Source organism: Pelodiscus sinensis, chromosome 1 (assembly GCF_052426305.1).
Source record: "Pelodiscus sinensis isolate ZL-2025 chromosome 1, ASM5242630v1, whole genome shotgun sequence".
Taxonomy (NCBI): Eukaryota; Metazoa; Chordata; order Testudines; family Trionychidae; genus Pelodiscus; species Pelodiscus sinensis.
In genome coordinates this window covers 7,051,838-7,077,156 of record NC_143052.1, presented here as the reverse complement: position 1 = coordinate 7,077,156, position 25,319 = coordinate 7,051,838, and the positions used below count along the sequence as shown (strand labels likewise).

Below are 25,319 nucleotides of genomic sequence, written 5' to 3'. Positions count from 1 at the left end.
ATTGTATCCTTTGGTATATATGGCTGTGACTATTTTCTTCCACTATTTGATCTGAGGAAGTGGGTCTGGCCCACGAAAGCTCATCGTCTAATAAACCATCGTTAGTCTTTAAAGTGCTACATAGTCCTGTATTTTGTTTCAGCTACACCAGACTAACACGGCTACATTTCTATCACCACCAGAATAGACACCCTTGTGAGCAGACTCCATGGAGGCATACTGTGGCCCCTTCAAATCATGGTGGTGGTTCATTTTTCCCGGCCTGTTGCTGCATCTGTTTTGCACATCAGAGAGGACTTGATGCCTCTCCTGTTAAAGTGGAGGGTCTCCCACTGGCATTGGTGGGAATTGGACCACCCCTGAGAGGACTTCAGGATATACCAGAGTCAATCCAGCATGCTTAGAACAGCACTACATTCCTCCCATGCACATTTTTTAAAGGAGGTATTTTTACTTCCCACCGGGCCTGGGGACACATGAAAATAAAACCCTTCAGCTGTGTCTAGACTACATCCCTTTTCTCAAAAAAGGGATGTAAATTAGACACTTCAAAATTGCAAATTAAGCCAGGATTTAAATGTCCTACACTGCATTTGCATAATGGTGGCCGCAGTTTTTCCGAAATGGGGCTTTTCAAAAGAAAAACGGCCATTTAGACGGGGATCTTTCAAAAATAAAACACTTTTTCGAAAGATCCTGTACTCAAAAAATGAGGTTTACAGGATCTTTCAAAAAAGGGTTTTATTTTTGGAAGATTCCCATCTAAACCGCTGTTTTTCTATCAAAAAGCCCTATTTCGACAAAAAAACATGGCCGTCATTATGCAGATGAAGCACGGGAAATTTAAATCCCGGCTTCATTTGCAATTTCGAAGTGTCTAATTTACATCCCTTTTTCGAGAAAAGGGATGGAGTCTAGACACAGCCTTTGTCATTGTGTTTTCCAGCCACGTTCTGTGAGCTCAGCATGTCATGTGAGCAAATGTTACCATCTTACTGTGTTTCTCTGTGACACGACTCTCTGCCTTCTCTCTTCTAGAGTTCATTGCTTCCATTATCTCATCCCCCTGGCTAAACAAGGCAATTATGCCATCGTGGCCAACGTGGAAAGTATGGATTACGACCCCCTGGTGGTGCGGCTAAATAAGGACATCAGTGCCATCGAAGAAGCTATGAGTGCCAGCCTCCAGCAGCACAAGTTCCAGTACATCTTTGAAGGTGGGGCATTTGCCAGGGCGCTTGGCTGAGGGGCTGGGAGGAAGGCGGGGACTGGGAATACACTCACCACCAGCCTTAAAACTATCTGGGGGGCGGGATCTGGGTGGAAATAATTTTTCTTCCTTGGCCTGAAGATGGAAACACTTTTGTTGGGTTAAGGCTGACTGCAGAATGGTAGCCATCTGCTCCACATTGAGTAGTAGACCTATGCCGGCATAGGGCAGACGGCAGCTGCTCCTTAATGTGTATCAGTAAAATGTGAGGAATGGGCCCAGCGTGAGTGGGGGAAACATCAAATTAAATACACGCAAGTAAGGATCTTCATTAGGAAAACCAGGCTGGCGTGTTTGTGACATATAAACATAGCTAAGTTATGGAGTGGTCCCTGTCAGGACCTAATAGTCTTCTGTTTCTAACATTAAATTACTCACATCTGGAGTATTGCGCCCAGTTCTGGACCCCCCGCTACAGAAAGGATGTGAGCGCATTGGAGAGGGTCCAGCGGAGGGCAACTAAAATGATTAGGGGTCTGGGGCAGATGGCCTACGCCGAGGAGAGGCTGAGGGACTTGGGCTTATTTAGTCTGCAGAAGAGAGAAATGAAGGGGGATTTCATAGCATTTCATCTTCCTGAAGAGGGGATCCAAAGAGGATGGAGAGAGGCTGTTCTCAGTGGGGACGGATGGCAAAACGAGGAGCAGTGGTCTCAAGTTGCAGTGGGGGGGAGGTCTAGGTTGGATATTAGGAAAAACTAGGGTGGTGAAGAACTGGAATGGGTTCCTTAGGGAGGGGGTGGAATCTCCATCCCTAGAGGTTTTTAAGTCCTGTCTTGACAAAGCCCTGGCTGGGATGATTTAATTGGGGTTGGTTCTGCTTTGGGCAGGGGACTGGACTCGATGACTCCTGAGGTCTCTTCCAGCCCTGGGATTCTATGAATTTCAGCTGTTCTAATTATTTAAACGCCTACATTATTTCAGTGACTCTCATCTGTGGCTTTAACAAGCCGTTCTAAGGGCCTGGGTGGCCATAACGTGCATATTTTTCTGCAACAAATAGAACAAGATGAGAAAACGTACTATGAGTCACATCAAGTGTGTGACAGAATGTGCTGGACAGAAAAAGGAGCAAAACCAGAGGTCTATAATACTGGTTCTCCCCAGATTCCGTTTGACATGGAATCTAGGAAGAAACCCACATTGTAAAACCCTGGTTTTCAATCCCCTAGTGGAAGTTTTGAAGATCCAGAGTGTTCCCCACCCCCCATTTCTTCCCACCATTGGTAGAAGTTGTTTTAGTGCTCACGTCCCCTGAACAGAGATGTTTGAAACTGCACCCAAGTACTAGCATGCCAAATACAATATTACTGCATAATGAAGGGGATGCTGCCAGGCACAGACCTTCACAGGCAGAAGGATGGACTACAGACTGAAACAGGTTTTGCTATCTCTGACCTGTCTGATACTGTGGCAGGCAGTGATAACCCTGTGGAAAGGAGCTATCTTGCTGTGTCAGTCTGACAGTGCATGTTGAAAGAGGAAATTTGTCTCAGAGCAATCAACCCACACAGAGCCTGGTGATCCATTTGTGAGCTACTGCTGCCCGTAGGGAAAAATTATTGCCTCTGCAGAGAACCAATTCACAGCCTGTTCATCTCTTAATCCTTATTTCGATTATTTACATTGAACGTAAGCAATAAATAGGCCTTGTGTTGCTCTCTCTGTTCCGGGACAAATCCCCTCGATTCTCAGTTTGCGGTGCTTATGGCTTTGTAGGAGCCTTTTGTGCTGGGGTGAATTTGGCCTTACATTTGTTTGCCATGAGACTATTTCATTGTTGGTCTGACTCTAGCAGTCTGCTTAAGACAAGGATGGAGACCTCAGTACAGTTACGCTTCGAATACAACTCTGTAAATATAGTGTCATCTTGTCCCCTGTGCTTACTCCCTGGAAGTGGCATCTACGTATCAACATTTACAAGCAAAACCCGATTTGTTTCCTGGCCACTAGACTTGGAGGATCTACCTGATTTCTGGAGATCACATCATGGTGTTTCTACTCCATGTATCGGGACCAACAGTGATGTTTCTGGAATTAGAACTGACCTAATGCTGATGAACCATGAGGCAGAATTGGAGCGGGGCAGCTCACTCTTCTACAGCTGTCTTGGCTTTGCTGAGCTGACAGTGTATAAAAAAAAAAACTCGTACAACTAAAAATTCCAACTTGATTTTATTAGTAGATTATGCTGCAGTGACTCAGTAGGTACGTGGAGTGATGAGATGGCATAAACATTTCTGATGTCCTAGTTGAAAGAAGCTGAACAGAAATTCTCCTAGGCCTGTTTATAATGAATCAGGGTCCATTCTGAGATCCTGAAATATCCTTGGCTGTGAAAATGTCACAGATAGTGGAAACATCTGCTTCTCGTGCCATTAGTTTTGGTGTGTCCATTTTCTTTCTGAATCAAGAACCTTTGGTGGGAAATCACCTCAAAACGCACGGGGACGGGATGGTAAAGGCCAATTTCAAAAACACCTTAAGAACATGAGTGGCATCATCTATTACTGATATTTTCTTAATAGGAGGCGCCTTTTAAATGTTTTGTGTGGCTGGTGGCTCCAAAGCGATCTCTTGCTAACCGCTGTCTTCCTCTTTGCAATTCTTTGGCTTATTTTCCGTCTCCCCTCTCAGGCTTGGGCCATTTGATTTCCTGTATTCTCATCAACGGCGCCCAGTACTTCAAGCGCATCAGTGAATCTGGCATCAAGAAAATGTGTCGAAACATCTTTATCCTCCAGCAGAACCTGACCAATATCACCATGTCGCGTGAGGCCGACCTGGACTTTGCAAGGTGTGTTGGAAACCGCCCCCTGGTTTGTTAATGCTGTGGTATCTGTGGGTAAACCATGCATCACGAGGGTGACTGAATAAGCTAATCCAATGAGTAAAACCCTAGCATAGTTGGAAATGCCATCCACTTCTCTCTCCACTATACATACAGCAAGCTTAGCAGAGAATCGTTCAGTGGAATGAAGGTCACTTTGAGCTTCTCTTCCACCAAATTAGCTATGCTACCGTGGTTACATGCAATCAGCTAGATGAAGGTTTATTCCTGTGGTGGTGAAGCACTGGGATGGGTTGCCTATGGAGGGGGTGGAATCTCCATCCTTAGCGGTTTTTAAGTCCTGGCTTGACAAAGCCCTGGCTGGGATAATTTAGTTGGGGTTGGTCCTGCTTTGGGCAGGGGGTTGGACTCGCTGACCTCCTGAGGTGTCCTCCAGCCCTGTGAGTCTGGAAAATGTGTGGATAGGTGGCAAGATTGGAAACGCTCTCTTCCTTTACAGCTTTTTTTTTGGGGGGGGGGGGGAGGAAGGAGGCTGTAGGAGAAACACAACATCCACCACACATGTCATTTGTTCCTATTTAACTATTTCACCTACTGTCTTCCATGCAAAGTACTCCACTTTGGAAGGAACAATCTGTTTCACACATACAGAATGGAAAGCGACTGTCTAGGAAGGAGTCCTGCAAAAAGGGATCTAAGGGTCAGAGTGGACCACAAACTAAACAAGAGTCAGTTGTGTGACGCTGTTGCAAAAAAAGCAAACGTGATTCTGGGGTGCATTAACAGGAGTGTTGTGAGCAAGACAGGAGAAGTCATTCTTCCGCTCTACTCTACGCTTGATTAGGCCTCAATTGGAGTATTGTATCCAGTTCTGGGCACCACATTTCAGGAAAGATGTGGAGAAATTGGAGACGGTTCAGAGAAGAGCAACAAGAATGATGAAAGGTCTAGAGAACATGATCCATGAAGGAAGGCTGAAAGAATTGGGCATGTTTAGTTTGGAAAGGAGAAGACTGAGAGGGGACATGATTTTGGTTTTCAGGTATCTAAAAGGGTGTCACAGGGTAGAGTGGGGGGAAAATTGTTCTCCTTGGTCTCTGAGGATAGGACAAGAAGCGGTGGGATTAAATTGCAGCAAGGGAGGTTTCTATTGGATATTAGAAAAACTTCCTAATTGTCAGGGTGGTGAAACACTGGAATAAATGGCCTGTGGAGGTTGTGGAATCTCCATCACTGGAGATATTTAAGAGCAGGTTAGACAGACACCTGTCAGGGATGATCTAGACCAGTGTTTCTTAAGCTATGTTCCTGTGGAACACTGGTGTTGCGTGAACTACACGCAGGTGTGCCTCAACATCTTCTTTGTTTTTGTTATTTTTTTTTCCCTTTGTGTAACAAAAAAAATTTTGAAGGAAATGATCATAGGTGTTCCTAGGGTATTTTCTAATTAAGTTTTTCTGCTTTTCCTGGCAGAAACGTCTCCCTGGCGTGGTGGTGGTTTTTTTTTGTTTTTTTTTGTTTTTTTTTTGCCTCAACAAATTTTTATCCCGTATTGTTTTTGAAACCACCTGGCAACCCTAGGTGTTCCACATAAAAAAAATTATTGTTTGGTGTTCCGTGGTCTCAAAAAGATTAAGAAACACTGATCTAGACCATGCTTCGTCCTGCCGTGAGGGTAGGGGACTGGACTTGATGATTTCTCGAGGTCCCTTCCTGTTCTAATGTTCTATGATTCTATGCTATTGTCATGGGCGGCCCGTGAGCCTCGGCAGACTAGGCAGTTGCCTAGGGTGCCGCCAGCCCAGGTGCCCAATGATGACGCTGGCGCCCCATGATTACATCACGGCCATTGATGGCCGAGCAGGTGGGGGCACCGATCGCACCTTCCGCCTAGGGCGCCAGCTGCCGCAGCCGGCCTCAATCCGCTCCTGGCTACCATCTGTGCTGCTGTTCAGAAGTCATTCCGTTAAAATCAGAAGAACATCGCTTTGCTACTAATGCTTCTCACAGCTCTGCCGGTGTGTTTGTAGCAAGCAGTTGTGAAAGAGATACCTCGTTGTCTTAACAAAAATATTCCCACTCTCCCAGAAAGGGTGACACATGAGAATTTCATGGGACACTTGTCCTTATGGCGAAGAAGAATCTTATATTCATTTGAAACTTGAGAGGGTGTTTTAGGTATGCAGACTATGGATGCCCAAACTGGAACTTGACTGTGACACTGAGGTTAATACTTTACTCCTGTTCAGATGGCTTGAAATTGTCAGTGACCCCATGGTACAAATCAATATTTAGCATAGAATAAAAAGCTGACCTCCTCAGATGTCAAGAGGTGACAAGATTTGGCAGTGTGTTGATTAAAGTTCCGTAAGGCACACAAAAGGTATAACCAGGATATATCCCCATTTTATAGATGTGAAAAGTGAGGTGGAAAGGATAATGGACTTGACCAGTGCCACAGAATGGAAATGGAACCACAGCTGGAGTTGGATCTTAAAATTTCCTGACTCCTGGCCCTATGCTTAGACTTACGGACCATGCCTCCCTAAAGACAGAAGGCTGGGGCTTTTCACTTCTTTTACCAGGTACCTCCAGTTCTCAGGTGCTGCGGATTCAAACAGACACCCCGCCAAAAGCAGCTGGAGCTTTTGGAGTAAGCAAGTTGACAATAGTAAATGTTAAAACGCACCCACAGCACTGCATCGGCTTTGCAAATGGATAGAAGAACAGAACTGGTGTCTCCACACTGTTGGCTCACGAATGGTGGTAGTAACCATTTCAGTAGCAGGCAGCTGAGTACATATGAAATATTCACAGGGAAGAGTTTGGGGGCAAGAAATCTCAAAGCATGGCAGGTGCCAGGCAAAAATTTTGTCCAACGCTTTGCGTTAAAACGACGCACAAATAATGGAAGGTGGATTTTGCCATCATTTGGTCATCTCTCTCAGAAACTGAATTAGGTTGAAGTCTGACTCGCTCAAATTACAGACACGAGGCATGACTGAGTGCTTCATTTATTTGGGCTCTCCGATGGGGCAAGGGATCATTACTGCATTAGCCTATTTCTAATAACATCGACATGGGGAAGTTATAAATGCTCAGGCCTAAGGAGGCAGCGAGAGATCCATTACTAATTCTCTGAGGGATAGCGTTCCCAAATTCAATCATCCCTTGTAAATGATTTTTTGCAGTTGAAATGTTAAATAAATTAGCCGGCAGAGTAGGCTCGCAGATGCATTCATGGCAACTGGCATCCCAATTATGCTATGTTGACCAAGCGCTAGTAGAGGTTGGCATCCGGGGGCCATCAGCTAATTGGACAGGCACTCGTTGAACAGCGATGGAGTCGCATCTTTGAGTGCTGAAGGGCTAGAATGGAAGGTGTCACCCTGCCTCAGCCCTGCTTTCTTTGTGTGACTCTCAGTACATCATAGCACCATCGGCTACGATGGGCCGCTTCCCCATCATTAGTTTGCAGGGCTATGCATGAGGTACCAGGGGTGGGGAAATTTTTTTGGGTCGGGGGCCGCCGGACTCAAAGGAAAATCAGTCAGAGGCCGCACACAAGTGAGAAGCCCCTGACTGAGAAGCGGGAAGACACTCTCCACATTTCCCTCACACACCAGAACCTAGGGAGGCCCAGCCTAGTAGATTTTGTGTGCTCCAGCCCTGCAGGTGGGTGGCTAGAGCGCCAGCGCGGGCTCCCCAGTGCTGAGCCGTGGGGCTGGATCCAGGCAAACCAGGTGTTGCCGGCAAGAGTGAGTCTCAGGTTTGACACTGGGTTCTGAAAGTACAAAAAAAGCTACACAGGTATCTGTCAAACACAAGCAGTTTATTTCCTGACAGCTACCAGCTGTGCTAAAACAACAGAACAACATGATAGGAAAAGCGGCATTTCTTACATCCCTTCTGCCAGCCGGGGAACCCGTTTCAGCTGCGGATGAAGTGGGAGACCGTCTCCGCTTCCGACGCACCGGTACCCAAAGCCCATCGGTGAGGTCCCAGTTGCTGTGCTCTGGTGCAGCTTTAAATACTGTGTCTCTATCTTGTTTGTGGCAGTTTGGAAATATCCGGGGGTTACTCATTGCTTGTTACACTATGGCTCAGTTGGACTGCTTGTCCTTTGACTTTGTTTACATGATCAGTACATTTAAGTAAACAGGATTGTTATGTTCCCGCCCTTATCTGCAATTTGTTCTTGCTACAATGGCGTATGTTCCTAGAGGCTTGCTTCTGGCTCATCAGTAGCAGGGAAGGGGAGGGGATAGGAAAGGGGGGAGGATGCAGGCCTCACCACCCCTATACTTCACACGTACAGAGTTCTTCCACACTTGACCCCTGCCTGGGGCACCAACCTATGGGAGGGCGCCTGATGGCAGCTGTAAGGGACGCCGCATGCCTTACAGCTGCCATGAGGCGCTGCATGCCCAGCTCCCGGATCACGGGCTGCAGCAGCTCCCAGCGGCCGCCCAGGGCGCAGGCTGCGTTAACCCCTACAGCGCCGGCCAGCAGCGCCCTTCCCCCGTGGCCGCAGGGCCCTGCACAGCCAGGCGCGGCCTGCCCCGAACTGTGCGCCACCAGCGGTAGCCGGAGTGGGCCGGGCCTGGCCGGGCAGGTGCATCCTGCCGCTGCCAGCTCCACGCACCCTCCCCCATGCGCTGGGGGAGCAGGGCCGCACATGCGCCCTCCCCCATGCGCCGGTGCAGGGGCAGGGCCACGCATGCACCCTCCCCCAACCTGGGGCGTAATTAAACTGCCTGCCCAGAGTGCTGGAATGGCTCGGTCCGGCCCTGACTAGGGACCACATCCGGCTCCTGGGCCTGAGGGTCCCCACCCCTGCTGTACAGCGTTGTCAGCTCCTTTGTAGTGCTACTGAAGCCATTTCCTACCTTAAATGTTCAAGAGCATTTTTTTTTTCCAGCTCAGATTCTTTTTTTTTTTTTTTTTTCCTGGCTTGCTTTTGGAGTGGATTTCTGTGATATATTACATCCCTTTGAGTTTCAAATTACTATTGGATCCAGGTACTTGGGTTGCTACTCTTTGAACCTCCCTTGCTAATGAAATCCCCGTTCCATTGACATCTGCGTACCTGAATTTACAGTTATCCAAACACATTTAGCATTGGTCCAACTCGCCTTCCAGCAATCGAATCCTACTGTAAATGTAAAATAAACCTAACAAAATCAAAAGACCATAGACAGTGATTCCGTAGCACCACTCGTACCAGGATTTCACAGCACTCTGCAGAGGTAGAGATATATCATTTTCCCCCCCACCCCGTTTATAAATGGGGAAAGTGAGTCACTAAGATTTTTTTTTTTTTTTGGTCACACAGTTTGTATTGGAGCTCTCTCGGAAATCCTGGTTCCTATTGCCATCTGCTAACAGCTAGTAATGCTGCCTCTGCTGTTGGAAACAATGATCCGTGACTGTAGAATGTGACGTTTTAATCCACATTTAATCCAGTTTGTAAAACCCTGCAACCCCCGTGTTTCCCGAATCTTTCTATAGAAGCTGCCTTGAAGCAAAATAATCCATAGTTCATTCCTATGACTTAATCAAAAGGAAATTATGACTATTTCACTATGTTATGCATTTCAGACAGTTCTGTATTTAGTCAATCAGTTGAGATGGGGGAAGAACTGAACAGTTTTCAATAGAAAAAAATCATTTATATTCCAGTGTTCATGAGGCTATTTATTGTGCAAGTTCTTTTCGGCTCGGCATGCCGTACTGAAATTAGCTCTCTGGCCCTGCTGTTATTTGTCTGCCCATTAGAGTTTGAAGTCTGGAGTTCAGTATACAGACAAATACTATTAAAAGTTAATATGCAGCTCTCTTCACATTATGGTTTAATTTTGGAACAAGACAGCTGGTCAGGCTGTAAATTTCTCCTGTAAATTAACACATGCAAGTGCTTGGTGTGGTGCGCTTTACAGTGCAGTCTGGTGCCATGTAAGAAAGGGCAGGGGAACCTAGCAAATTTGTGGTGTCGGTGTTGATGCTTTTTTCCTTCTTTACATCCTTCAAAGGTTTGTACAGCGCTCTGAAGAGCACGGCTTTCTCAGCCTTGCCTGGAGTGGGTCCCCTTGAATGTTTGCTAGTTAGGCAGAATAAACCTCCATAAGGAAGTATGAGTGGGAAGCCCTTTCTTCTGTGAAGTCAAAGCCATGCAGAATATTCTCACTGGAACCTGCATCCCCATAATACTCACCTGGTTCTGGTGAGACCTTGCAACGTCAACCCCGGTTATGCAAAAGCTTGTAAATCTGCTGCGGTTCACATCAGAGTCTTGTGAAGTTCAGTGCTTTCTGGAGCTTTAATATGACAGGGGAGGTTTCATTTCAGATGGGTTTTACTTGGAGATGCGGGGTTCGCGCTCAGCTGGAAGATCAGTCAGGGAGGGGAAAAGGAACTCGACATGAGCCAACAGCCAGGGAAATGTTGGCATGTCAGAGAGATCTCTCAGCCGCAGACTTAGGTATGAATGGCCCTGCCTGGGGATGTTAAATATCGGTTAATTGAATAGTCGGTTAAGCTCATGAATTCTTATTGGTTAGTTGACTATTCTATAATCCTCAGGGGCAGGGCCGGCAGCCAGTGTGCTCCAACCGCACTCCTGAGGAGCCCCCTGCTACTCCGTTCTGCTGCTTCTGTATTAGAGGCAGCAGTTCGGGGTGCCAGGCAGGAGCTGGTCTGCGAGGGGAGCCAGTTTAAAAAACAGCTCCGCTTGCAGAACGGCTGCCTGTCAACCCATGCTGTTCCCGCTGATAAAGAGGCAGCAGCGCAGGGTGGCAGTATCCCCTGTTTAGGGAGGGGTCTGAGCTCCTGGACCTGACGCGAGCCGGAAATGAGCCAGGCTGCCTGCCCGCCTGGCTCCTAATACGCTTTAAATGCAGAGCCGCAGCAGGACTAGGTCCCAGACCCAGCATGAGCCAGGCTGCTGGCCAGCCTGCTAAAACAATTTACTGGTGGGGGAGGGGGGGGGCGTTTGCTTATTGGTTAATTGATTAATTGACTGCACTATTACATCCCTAGTCCTGCCTCAGCGCAGGGGGGAAGAAGCACGTGACCTCTTGAGATCCCTTCCTGCCCTATATTTTTTTGGATTTCGTGATTCGGTGTTTCCCAATGAAAAGCAAAACTGCCTGCTTTCATACTGCTTTAGAAGTAAGTGTGTCCTTTCTCATAACAGGAGGTGTCAATGATACCAGTACCCGGTCACTGTATTTGTGCAAAAGAAGGGTGTGTCTAGACTACATGCCTCCTTCGACGGAGGCATGTAGATTAGCCAGATCGGAAGAGGGAAATGAGGCCGCGATTAAAATAATCGCGGCTTCATTTAAATTTAAATGGCTGCCCCGATCTGCCGATCAGCTGTTTGTCGGCAGATCGGGAGAGTCTGGACGCGATGCCCCGACAAAGAAGCCTTTCTTCATCGACACAGGTAAACCTGGTTTCACGAGGCTTACCTGTGTCGATGAAGAAAGGCTTCTTTGTCGGGGCATCGCGTCCAGACTCTCCCGATCTGCCGACAAACAGCTGATCGGCAGATCGGGGCAGCCATTTAAATTTAAATGAAGCCGCGATTATTTTAATCGCGGCTTCATTTCCCTCTTCCGATCTGGCTAATCTACATGCCTCCGTCGAAGGAGGCATGTAGTCTAGACACACCCGAAGCTATAAAGATCAATTTCTCCAAACTACATACTAGTATTTTCAGGTTTTTGGGCAGAGACGGCCTTTTTATTACATGTGTCTAGTGTCTGGCACAGGGGTGAGCACACTATGGCCTGCAGGCCACCTCAAGCCCGTCAGCCTTTAGGATTGTCAGTCCAGCAGTGCAGCAGAGCTAAGGAAGTTCTCCCCCTCCCCCGCCGCTCCCAGAGGTCGTCAGCCCATCCCTGCAGCCCCTGGGAGAGGCAGAGTCTCCACACGCTTTCCTCACAGGCGGGCACCATCCCCGCAGCTCTCAAGGGCTGGGAACAGGGAACTGAGGCCTTTGGAAGCTGCAAGGAGGTGTCTCTGGCAGCACACAGAGTTGCCCACCTCTCACAGCCCTTAGGAGCCGGTGCTGGACCTGACAGCCACATCTGCGAGCAGCTTGTGGCCGAGACCAGGGCTACGGGGGTAACCTGCCTTACCCCCGCTTCATCGCCAACCAGGAACCGCCTGAGCTAAGCAGTGCCTAGGCAAAGCCCACACCCTGAACCTTCTCCTGCACCCCAGCTCCCTGCCTTGACCCCCGCACCCTAAGCCCCTGCTCTAAGCTGCATCCTGAACTCCGACCCTCTGCTCAGGGTTCATAGCCTGCCATGCAATGTCCCTACCCAGCTGTGGCCCTCAGACCAAAAAGCTTACCCACTCCTGCATATTAGGGCCCCGACTGGTGAAATTTGTTTCTGGTTTCAGGTCACGCACATCCGACTTCCAAGGTGTCCAGATTTCAGTTTCTGGTTCAGACGCATCTTGCAATCTAATATTCTTCCACGGTGAAAGGGCTTATTCAATGGAAGACTTTATTCCTCCGCCATCCTGCTGTTCTCTCCTTCTGATACAGAAGGTGACGGTAATACTGCCTTCTTCCAGGACGTTAATTGAGTTGGGCATGGGAGAGTGATGGAAGATGCTGAATTTCTTAAAACAGCATGTAATTTGACCTCGCTGGCCTCGGGTGGATTGAGAGTTGCTACTGTTCGCTAGCAGGTCGGAAAGGCTAGTTTGTGCTGGAAGATAACTGCAGATTAACGACAGGTTATAAGGATATTATCAGACTCCTTTAAATCAGTAGAACTCCTATGAAATGAGCAAACTGACTTTGAATCAGATGTAATCTTGTTTCTCCAGCCTGAGCCATGGGGCCAACTGAGGAGTTAATGCCATGCCAAGGACACATGTTTGACTTCAGCTTGGTCCCGCTCTTGCTCTCTCCTCTTTATAGTTTAGCTGGTGCTGGAAGCGCTAGTTAAGCAGGGCTCTGGTCCATCTGTTTTTTGCTCAGCATTGATCACTCTGGCTAGTTGGTTTACAGGAATTTGACCGGAATTCCTCTGTTTCTCTGGAGAGGAGAGAGGCTCCACATATGTGGCCTTATGGTGGAGATGTAGAGATGACAGTGAGCAAATAGAGGACTCTGGGGAGTGGAAGAAGATCTTGGGTTGGCCTCTGAAAATATAAATCCATGTTAAAAAAGAGAAATCAAGACTGATTGAGTGGGAAACAAACATGAGGGTGGGAAACTTCTTTCCTCATGGGACCTGATTTACAAGAGATGAGTAGCAGTAGTGTCTGCAAAAGCTAAGTAGTGTCAGTGGGGTAGCCAAGTTAGTCTGTAACTGGAAAAACTTAAAAAACAATGAATACAGGTAGCTGGTCTCACACATAACCCACTTCTTCAGATGAATGGAGTTATTAAAGGTCTAATTTCTAAATACGTATGGGATGGTGGGGGGAGAAGGAAAAAGAAGTGGGGGGGAGGGAAAAGAATAGTCAGTTAGAGCGTCCATGCTACATGAAGCTGACAGAGACGGTGCTAAGTGTTCTTAAGTACCCATTGTTTGGTTTTTGATGTCATTAGGATGTGGAATGTAGTGGACCATCCACCCGATGTCTTTACTCATACCTCTGTTGAGGGAATCAAACGTGTAAATGAAGCTGAGTCCTGAGGCCTCCCCGTGGAGTTGGCTTGTGAAATTGGCCTGAAACAACAGGGTGACTTGGAGATCCATGAATGAGTGTCCGAGCAAGTTGAAATGTTCCCCAACAGGTTTCTGTGTGTTGCCTTTTCAGGTATCTGAGTTGTCCATTAATTCTTTCTCATACAGACTGTCCAGTTTGGACAGTAGCCATGGCCGAGGGGCTTGCTGGCACTTGATGGCATAGATCACATTAGTGGATGGCATTTGGCAACCCTGTTCATGCTATTCAGGGAGCTGTTTGGGCTCTTGAATTTCAAGGCAACTTTCTGAGAGGTGTGGAGCTTCCATGGCAGTCCAACTCTCAGGCTGTCCTAGAGAACACGGCTGATGCGGGCATCAGAACACGCTGTCAGCATTCCAGACGTTGTTCACAAATTGGCCATGAATAGGCCCTTGAAATGTAGCCACGCGCATATCATCAGCTCCGCCTGTCTGTATACAAGGACCATCTTGAATTTGTATTGTGCAGGAAGGATAACGACCTATCCTTCTGCTTCCCAGTGAAATGCAGCTGCTGTGGCTTCATCTGTCGTTGTCCGCTTCAGCAAGCGGCCATCCAGCTACGTACCGTTCAGTCATGATGGTGCTCCATGTACGTGGAGTCGCTGGCATATGTATTCTCTCGGGGTCCCGTCACCCACTCAGCCAGGGAATGTCCTGTCTGCGGCTCGGTATTGTTGGCTTAGAAGTAGTGAGGACACCCAAACGGGGCGTAGGAAATGGCTTATTAAATGCACGGTCCCAGAAGCAAACGTACAAATCTTTTCCTCACAGATCACCAGGTTGGGCTATATTGTGCGAAGAGGCTGCCCTGCTGTTCTCAAGTCACTGATGCTGAGAGTTAGTTGCTTTTGGCTCCCACAGAGTATGGATGTTAACACGGTTAACCTGTTAACCGTTGTAACTCAGGGCCTGCCACACGGCTCTGCCACAGCCACTGTCATGAGGTCCGGCCACGGAGTTCCACCACCTGGCCCATTGTCCCTCCATGGTTAGGGCTGCTCTGGCTGGCACAGCCGGCTGCCGCCAGAGTCCACTGACAAGGCCCGGTAACTGGTAAGCATACCAGCAAGCCTCATGCTTACCAGTTACCATTCCTACCACAGAGCATCCCCCTAGCACCAAGTGAGGCTGATCACCGTTCCCCTTTCCAAAAGGCTCCTGTTGTCGTTTGTTTGTTAGAAAATAGGGCAAAAACTGGGCGTTTAAACCTTTAGGGCACATCTAGACTGCTCGCGGCTTTCGAAAGAAGATATGCAAATTCATGCCGAATTTGCATATCTTTTTCCGATCCCGTTTTCGGAAGAGTTTTTTCACACCAAAAAAGCAGTCTAGATGTAGTTCTTACAAAAAAAAGAACCCTTTTTTGAAAGAACCCTTCTTCCTAAAAAAATGAAGTGTATGGGGTTCTTTCGAAAAACGGGGTGTTTCCGAAAACCTTTTCCGAAAACGGGATTAGAAGAAGATATGCAAATTCATGCTGAATTTGCATATTTTCTTTCGAAAGCCATGGGCAGTCTAGACATGCCTTTAGGTTTTTAAAACTAAAGCCCCAGCTGCTCTGGGAAAGATCTGGTTACTCACAGCAAAGCTTTTCACCTGAAATTGTTTCTAAATATTGTAGTGGGTACATAGCATCCTCTGTGACAGAGACGGTAGCTTAGTCCCACAGGACACAAGCCTGCTTCTGCTGAGCTCTCTCTCGAGCACCAATGGACTTCGGTGGGAGCAGGATCCGATTCGGTAATGGGATTTCTGCGAGGCTTGCATTCCTTACTGCCATGCCGTTTAGGCTGCTGGGTTCTCGGAGCCCCCTTTTTTCTGGGCTTGTTTGGCTGGAGATGTTTTGTTTGGAGTCTGATCTGCATGGAACCCCCGTCCAACCACAAGGAATTAGCAGGGGCATGCTGCCATCTACTGGAGTTACCCAGAGGGAATTGGACGGCAAGAGTGCTTTTGAGGTGCGTCAGAAAGCTGTGTGCTGCTGAAATCTGAGCCTCCCAATGCGGTTGAGTCCGGGTTCGGTTGCTAGTGCGACCGTGGGGGCGAATGCATTATTTATCGTTCTGGTTTTGTTCTCTTTCGCTTAATAAATCTATAATTGAGCACGTTTGATGCCTGTGAATCTAAGCGGCTGTGGAAATTGCTAGAGATAGGCATGGTTCGGGAAGCTACTCTGCATGTTTCCACTGAATACAGTTCTGCTGATGAACTTCAGTTCTGACCTGCACCCAGGGCACCTTAATGTCAGCCTCCTGCAGTAATCCCTAGCCTGGAACCCTCCCCGGCTTTGGCAGTACTTACGCCTTCCAGGCCTGGCTCTGTCCTGTGCAAAACCTACGGGGTGGTGGCTGTGTGATGCGCTCCAGAGCTCCCCCAGACTCCCCTTTTACTTCTAACTGGAAGGGGTTAAAAATGTGCCCGTCAGGATGGAAATAATATCGCAGCTTTTGATTCGGTGAGGATACTCATTTGGCGACTTCACTCTTACCCCTTTGGGGAGCGCCCGCTTGTATGTCAGGGCGCCCTCTGCTAAACCAGATCGTGTGCCGCAGAGCCCGACCACAGGGGCGCTGTAAAACCCCTAGAAAGCCTGTAGTAAGCAGCTAGCTCTGAGCAGGGAAAGGACGGGGTGAACGAACACGCTTTTGTCCTTTTCTGTGATCCTATCACCACTTACAATACACACTCGAATCCTGTTGTTTCCATGGCCGCCTACATGAGAGCCTCTTCTGCCGTACTTGACAGAAGGTAGCCATCATGTTCCTAGAGAGCTGGGGGAGTGAAGCTAGACGAGGGGTAGGCAAAGGGACCTCCGCGGGCCGGATTTGGCCCACCAAGCCAGTGGAACCAGCCTGCGGCCGCTTCCCCACCCACAGGCCAATCAAGACCTGGGGACACATGAAGTCTCCTCCCCGCTGCCAGGGGCGCGTGGTGGTTAGAGAGAAACAGCCGGCGTTTCTCTCTAGCCTCTGCGCACCCCTAGCAGGATGGGGATAGGGGTGAGAGACTTTGCGGGCTCCCCCAGGCCCTGATTGTCCTGAGGGTGGGCAGAGCGCACAAAGTCCTCCCCCCACCAGGGGCACGCAGCATCAGAGGGCGCTTCCTTTTAGGCGGTGAGGGGGCGTCATTTGAGCGCCCCGCCTCAGGTGCCAAAATGTTGTGGGCTTGCCCTGAGAGTAGGTCTGTGACCAGTCTCCCCTCAGGCACAGGTAAGAGCAGATATCACACCGGTGGGCACAATATGAGATCCTGACTGTACAAAAGCTCAAGTCCTGCCTCTGGACTTTCAGTGGCTGACAATGGAAACTGGGCGGCAATAAAAGTGTTAAGCGCACTCCTCCTGGTGCATCCCCATGATTCCCATGTGTGGAGGACTTGTCTTCGTAACCAAGCAGGGGATTTGACCATAAAGGCTTTATTCCAGGGGTGGGGAAGCTTTTTTGGGTCGGGGGCAGCTGCCCACAGAAAAATCAGTTGGGAACTGCACACAAGCGAGAAGCAAAAAAACATCCCACTTCCCCCATTCCCCTCACACACTGGAGCCCAGTGGGGCCTGGGCTAGGAGATTTTGTGCGCTCCAGTCCTGCAGGGGGCAGAGGGAGGCTGGAGCACCAACATAGGCTCCCCAATGCTGGGGAGCAAGCCCTGAGGCTGGGGGGCCAGCTCTAGGCAAGCCAGGGGCCACATGCTGCCCTGGGGCCTTCTATTCCCCACCCCTGCTGTATTCTGCAAGGCTTGGAGTGTGCTCAACTAGCGATGGGTGTGTCAGATGTTTGGCACCTTGCTAAATTAAGCTTTACCACGTTTACTCTGCAAAGGAACCAGAGGCAGAATTGACTCTAAGGAGAGCTCCCCCAGGCTGGAAATCCCCTATCTGGTGGGAAAGACTGTTATCTCCATACTTGCGAAGTCAGACCTGTGTTGAGTGCTTAGAGAACGTTGCCCTAGATTTGCTTTTGCTTGTTTTAATTTAAAAAATGGAGTGATTGTTCAATTAAGCATTTGGCTCCAAAATATTTCCTCGCCGTTTCTTTTTCCCGTGTTTTTCCTCTTGCCGTTTTCTTTGAGCTCTGATCTCAGCACAGCTTTAATGAGCTTTAATTAGTGGTTTCACTGCATTAACCAAAAATCCTAACAGCAGAGGATTAAAAACCACTCCTCCACTTGATTGCTTTCCCCATTTGTGTTGAGCTATCAGAGAATGGGCTTTCCCCTCGTGTTTCTTTACCAGCCTTTTCACACGATACAGGAGCATTAGGAGGACCAGGGACAGTTGACTTTATAGGGTCCCATTTCTTATGTCCTGTGATTCCTGGTGCTTCAGAGGAAAAGATACAACCCAACATGCATCCCTCAATGCACATAGCTGATTGTGCAGTTCCATAACACAGGGCAAATTTCTACCCTGCCCCAGCTACTGATCATCTTATGCCCTATGAAATCTGAAAATTGAGGAGTGATTTTTTTTTCACTGTGTGATATTCTTATTCACATGGTGGAGAGGCTTAACAATGCCTAATTTTCCTGGGTCCTTTCATTTAGCATTGCCAGATGTCTGGTTTTCACCCAGACAGTCCGGTAATTGCATCTTCTGTCTGGTGGAAAAAAAAAAACAGAAAATGTCCAGTGATGTTTTCTGTATTTCTCGGAAGGCCAACGGGGACACCATGTTTGGAATTTTTTGCAAAAGTATCTGGCAACCCTACTTTTGTTGTCAAGTAACACCTACAGGAGGAGTGTTAATGTCCAGTGAATGGCCTCGTTATTTGCTGTGTTCAGAAAACTGCATCAGAAACTCTTACAATATATTTGCATCCGGTAGCACTTAGAGGACACCAAAGATGAAGGCGCATTCTGATGCACATTGTACAGGTTGGACCTCCCTGGTCCAGCACCCTCAGGACCCAACTGGTTCCAGATGTGGGATTTTGCCAGAAGAAGGGAGATCATATCTGGCTCCCCTGCTACCGGCTCCCCCCACCCCTCCCCCAGTCCTGGACCAACCACCAGCCTGCTGCCCGGCTCCCCCTTGCCACCAGCCTCACTGCTCCGCTGGTCCCCCCCATCTCCTTCCCTGCTATGCCGGCCAGCCCAGCTCGCTGCGTGCTAGGCTCCTGGCCCCACTGAGCAGCCCAGCTGTGGAGCGCTGAGCTCCTGGCCTCGCCGGATCGTGCCTAGCTGTCCAGTTGCAGTGCACTGGGCAACCCAGCAGCAGGGATGAGAAAGCAAGTGAGTCATTGCACCATAAATGCACTACTCTCAGATCACCTGCTTGTCCACTCCTGGAGGGACTGAGGCCAAGTACACATTACAGCTCAGGTTGGTATAAGTTAGTCACTCGGGGGTATAAATAAGCCATCCTCCAGAGCAGTGTAATTTGCACCCACCCACTGGTGTGGACGGCACTGTGTTGGAGAGCTTCTCCCTCAGATGCAGCTACCTCTGCTTGTGGGAGCGGGGAGATTAAGTCAACAGTCAAGCTCTCTCCTCTTGCTTGAAGTGTCAGCGCTAGCTGTGCTGCAGCCATGCCACAGCCTTTGTCCTCGGATGTTTTGTTTTTGAGTCGGCCAAAGAGCAGAAGTCAAAAACGATGCAGCAGAAAAATGACTTAGCTGGTGCTGATTTTTCATGTGTGGAAAATTCAAAAACACCTTCATGGAAATTTACCAGAAGATCTAGTGCAAAGAATCTGACTCTTTGGGGATGATACTTCTGCTGCTTGCCCTTAAGTAATTTTTCTCTAATCACAGAATCATAGAACGGGAAGGGACCTCAAGAGGTTTTCGAGTCCAGTCCCCTGCCCTCACGGCAGGACCAAGCACCGTCTAGAATCATCCCAAACAGGTATCTGTCTAACCCACTCTTAAATATTTCCAGTGATGAAGATTCCACAACCCCCCTAGGCAATTTATTCCAGGGTTTAACCACCTGGACAGTTAGAAAGTTTTTCCTAATGTCCAACCTAAACCTCCCTTGCTGCAGTTTAAGCCCGTTGCTTCTTGTCCTATCCTCAGAGGCCAAAGAGAACAATTTCCCCCTCCTCCTTGTAACACCCTCTTAGATACTTGAAAACAGCTACCGAGTCCCCTCTGTCTTCTCTTTTCTAAACTAGTAATGTAATCACTTGGATATAAGGGCTTGGAATAGCTTAGCCATGGGCTAACCATAGCATGTGGATAGCCGCCTGCCTTCTCGTCTTTGTTGACTATCCTGATCACGAGACCCTTTAAAAAAGGAGTTTTGTTGCCATCGTGGTTCTTGTTTCACAGTAGGTGTCCAGGGTGCATAATGCACTCCCTCAGCTCACAACACATATGTGGGTCCCGGCACCCCAAAGAATTTAGAGCTTAATGCCCCAGTCCAGCAAAGCACATCAGCACGGGCTTCGCTTCAAAGACAAGAGTAGTCCCAGTGAATCACTGAAACTCGTTCATATCCTTGGCACTGCCTAGGAGGCCTATTTGTATCCGTGACACAGTGAGCAAAGGCAGTAGACAAGAGAGACGAAAGAACCAGGCAGACAGCAATAAGGCAAGAAGCGCCGTGTGGAACAAACGGATAAAGAGCAGTAAGTCACTGGGACGTACGTGGTTAGATCTAAGAGCACTGAGGGGACTTGAGAATAAAGTGGTTCAGCTGAGTTAGGCTGGAGAAAATCCGTCAAGCGTTTTAAAAGTCAGGAGGATTTGTTCTGAATTGATTCTGAAGTGGGGAGGCCAAGAATGTTTTCTGGGGCACATGGAGCATGTCTGCATGCGATGGAGCTAGCAGGCAGTATAATCATGCACGTCAGTGTTTCATAAAGTGTGTTCTGTGGCACACCAGTGTGCCGCAGGTGTGCCGTGGAGAACAACAGAGTTCAAAATGGCCACCCTTAAAGGGGCAGGTGACTTGTTTTTGTTTTTGTTTTTGTTTTTTTTTTGCTCAGTAACTTCCCCCCCACCCCTTTTTGCCCAACAAAAAAATCTTTGGTGTTCCTCATGAAAAATTATTGTTTGGTGTTCCTCGGTCTTAAAAAGTTTAAGAAACACTGATGTACATTCTGCAGAGCTGGTGCTTAGGGATGCCCGGAGAAGGTTGTTGCATGCAGAGGCATGAAGTAGCTAAAACCCATATTGGGACGCTTCCTGGAGTCATTAAGTTGGGAGGCACCTCTCTGCCACCTGCCTTGTCTGTGCTTGGCCTGGGTTAGCTTCCCAACTCTGCTGACCACATGCCCTTCCCGCTGGTCCTATGGAGGCCCTGCTCTCTACAGGTTAGTTCCAGCCTCCAAGCATCTCCTGGAGAACATAAGAACGACCATTCTGGGTCAGACCAAAGGTCCATCTAGCCGAGTGTCCTATTTTCCGACAGTGGCCAATGCCAGGTGCCCCAGAGGAAATGAACAGAACAGGGAATCATCACGTGATCCCTCCCCTATCACCCATTTCCAGCCCCTGACAAAGAGAGGCTAGGAACACCATCCCTACCCATTCTGGCTAGTAGCCACTGATTGACCCCATCTCCATGAATTTATCTAGCTCTTTTGGAGGGTCCAGCCCCTGCTCAGCTGGGCCCTCGCAGCATTCAGACTCACTGCTTGCAAAGAAGCCAGCACCCTCCCGCTCGCCAGTTCCGCCTCAGTTTACCTCTTCGCTGAACACCGAGCACGCAGAGATGGTGAACATGAAATCAAGCATCAGTGTATTTAACAAAGCAAAGATGCAAATGATAACAAGTAGAAATCTCAGAGACAAGTAAAATCATAACACACATTCTAGAGCCTAGACTTAATGAACAAGACACTGTCCTGTCTCAGGGTATGTCTACACTACCCCGCTAGTTCGAACTAGCGGGATAATGTAGGCATACCGCACTTGCTAATGAAGCCCGGGATTTGAATTTCCCGGGCTTCATTAGCATAAGCGGGGAGCCGCCATTTTTAAATCCCCGCTGCTTCGAACCCCGTGTAGCGCGGCTACACGGGGCTCGAACTAGGTAGTTCGGACTAGGGTGCCTATTCCGAACTACCGGTACTCCTCGTTTCACTAGGAGGGTAGTGTAGACATACCCTCAGAGAGTATTGCTCACCCAAACTTCTTGTACTTTACAGCCAGTGAACCTTCTTCATGAGATAAGCGTGCCATCAGTTTGCCTCCTAGGTAAAGAGATCAGTGTACTGCTTTCTACCGTACGTTATACCAGAACAATCTAGGGATGTTAAATATCAGTTAATTGAATAGTCAAGTGACGACATCAATTCTTATTGGTTACTTAACTATTCTGTTATCCCTGAGGGTGGGGCTAGCAGGCATTGTGCTCCGGCCTCACTCCCAAGGAGCCCCTGCCACTGCACGCTGCTTCCTCTGTATCAGAGGCAGCAGCATGGGGTTCCAGGCAGAAGCTGGTCTGTGAGGGGAGCCAGTTTAAAAACCAGCTTCCCTCGCTGTAGCCAGACACGAACCCCATCGTGTTTCCCCCCCCTTCCCCCGGCAGAGAGCAAGAGAAAGGCAGTCAGCCTTTGATGCCCTGGGAACGCAGGTGTGGTGCCTGTCCCTGACTCTACCATAAACAGAAACCAGACAGTAAATGGGCTAGCTGACGACCCGGGGCCTTCCGTCGCCCTGATGGCTAGTACCAGTAATTGACACGCCTGCACTGTTCCAGGAGAGGAATCTTCGCCCATCATATACCAGAGGTGCCCATTGTCTGCATTTTCCCAGGTGTGAATTATGCTTTGCACCCTTTGTGGGAAACTTGGTGTTCAAAGCCATTTTTCCTAATTGGCCACTTGAGACCAGGAAGAAGCCTACGTGACCCAAGGGGTATAAAGAGGGTTTAGTAGCCCACCCCATTTGAGCTCCAATCATCTATACCTGCTGGCAGGTATTGATTGTCTCCCGAGGTCTGTGGGACGCCCAACCTCGCCCTACTTTTTCCCGAGGGATTGAGAGAAAGACGCTGGCCACGCCAAGTCTGGAATGCAGGGGTGAGAATATATACCTGCTATGTGTCTATTTTGCATGCATTTAATAAGAGTTCAGAGAACCAAAAGGGTTTCATGGTACCTGTAAGTGACTTATTAGTGTAATTTCTGTCCTGTCCTTTGTAGTGGCTGTGTTATCTGTAACACAGCAGTAGCATTTAATAACTAAGTTTACCCTGTAACAATAAAATAGTAACTGTTTAAGCTTTAACCTGACTCCTTCAGTTGCTGTAACAGAACCAAGCACAATTTAAAAGAACTTCAGCCGCTCATAAGGGACTCACTGCGCTGACCATCAGCTGACACTCGTGGACCAGCTGCCTGTCGCCCCATGCTGCTGCCTCTGATACAGAAGCAGCAGTGCGGGATGGCAGCAGCCCCTGTCCGGGAAGGGTCTGAGCTCCTGGACCCGGCTTGAGCTAGAACTGAACCAGGCTTCCTGCCCAGCTGGCTCGTAATACACCCTGCCGCAGCCAGGGTGAGTCCCAGGACTTAGCTGGGCTGCTGGCCAGCCTGCTAAAAAATGTACTGGTGGGCTGGGGAGGATGCATGTAGTCTATAGCTTATTGGTTAATTGACTATATTATTACATTCGTAGAACAATCCCTATACATAATCAGGACACTCCCTCCCAATGGTTGTTTATTCCTATACATTTCCTCTCTTGTACATTTCTCTGTCGCTCATCTGGCTCAGGATGCAAACAAAACCTGCATTGTGAGGCATGCAATGTAGAAATGGCCAGCCAGGGAGATGCATGTCTGAGGTGCATCACCTCTGGCAACCTCTCATCGTTCCAAGACCTCACAATTTTTATTATAGATCTGTAACGCCTTAAATATTATCTGTACATACGTTCTTCAGTGACATTGATGACCAATGGGCTATAAGCTCTCAGGAAAGTCCTCACATGCCCCCCTTCAGTGAACTGTTATGCATATTTCTGACCCAGGGAGCCCCCATAAAATTCTATGCACCCCTCTGTCAGTTGCCACCAGCGCTTTCTGGGGCACACATGACCCCTGACATGGAAAGACCACAGGTTTCCAGCTGAGGAAAAGGGAGTGCTTTTCTTACACAGTTCATAATGAACCTGTGGGACTGACTGCCACCAGATATTCGGGCGGGTATAACTTAGCAGCATTGTAAAACAAGATGCGGCATTACATAAGTATCCAAAGCATCCAAGGTCACAACAAATAGAACAAGACAAGCAGGGTTAGTCCAGTAAAAGATATTATCCCACCCATTTTATCTGTCTCGTATCCTGGGAACAACTCCACTACAATACTGCAAACAATAGATCGAATGTAGCGCTAATTGTCTGGGCTTCAGAAAGTATTTCCCCTGGGGGCCAATTTAATCCATAATTGTCCTATGAGGTTTTCTACCTTCTTCTGAATTAGCCAGTACTGGCCACTGATGGAGACCAGCTGCTGTATTAGACTTGTGGATCTAATCTGATAATGCCTGAACATTCCGCACTATGTGTAACCATATAGTAGTATATCGTTCATGTCTAGCTGTCCAAAAAGCAAGGCAATCATCTTACAATATCAGTCTAGCCTCTCAGTGCTGTGTTGCACCTGCTTTCTCTCTGGCCGTGCTGAAGTTTTCCTGTTGACGCAACGGTTTTATTTAGATTAGCCATTTCAGTTTTTCCTGGAGGCACTTTTAATCTTTGTGCTATGTATGACCTTTCACGATATAGGTTTTTGTGGCCTCGGTAATGATTTTTATTGCCTGAATATGGATGTTTGGTTAGCTCCGAGTAAACAGTTGAATTCCATTTTGCTACACTGGAAATGGACTTAAAGGAAAGGGTAGGAGGCCTTCATTGACTTTCTTTACCTGACACTCAGCGGGGGAATCAATGGAATGAACTTTTCAACAGGGAGAGTGAAAGCAGGTTTTTTTGCCTGAGAAAATAAGGCTGAGGAAGGTGCTGAATGAATATTTATTGGGTTATTTGGAGGTTAGGTTTTAGACTCCGTGCTAGAGCTCTTCTCTCACCTGCATTGACAGCTTCATGATCTATTCGCCTCAAAATCAAATTACAAGCAAGTTCCTCATTTCTCTCTTCAGTGACAGTCTTGTCTTGATCCCTGTTAACAATAGTCTTGAATGGTGGTGAAGAACGCAAGTAATTATTTTATGTCCGAGGCCTTCATTTGTAGCTGGAAATATGGATACGGGTCTGCCTGTTTCTGTTACTTTTTCTGTCCTGCTGCACTGTGAATGTTAACTACAGGGTAAGCATTATTTTCTTTTTTGAACTGTTGTGGTGGGTTTGCTACATGTAGCGCCTTTGGAGGGGCGATGTAACAATACACAGCAGAGCTTATTTACTAGTATGACTGAGGTTGTATGGCTGAGGTTACATCCGCGTCAGTTTGAGATTGTTGGCAGTACAGCTGGGGTCAGAAAGATTGTTCTGTTCAGAGAAGTCTGTCAGTTCATCACAGGGACCAGGTTTTGAGAGTATGCTCTCTAAAATGAGCACACACAGGATCCTGATTTGTATCTGCATACTAGTCCAGGTTGAACCTCTCTAGTCCAGCACTCTCGGGACCTAATCTGGGCCAAATGAGAG

At 48.1% G+C, this 25,319-nt stretch overlaps 1 protein-coding gene across 1 annotated transcript in view; it reads left to right on the top strand.

Annotated features, from left to right (window-relative positions):
* EXOC4 (exocyst complex component 4) overlaps positions 1-25,319 on the top strand; it is a 637,711-nt gene that overhangs the window by 587,156 nt on the left and 25,236 nt on the right. The window contains exons 16-17 of the mRNA XM_075925646.2: positions 1,039-1,217; positions 3,907-4,066. Coding sequence (XP_075781761.2) covers positions 1,039-1,217; positions 3,907-4,066 — 339 coding nt within the window. The remainder of the gene's footprint in view (positions 1-1,038; positions 1,218-3,906; positions 4,067-25,319) is intronic.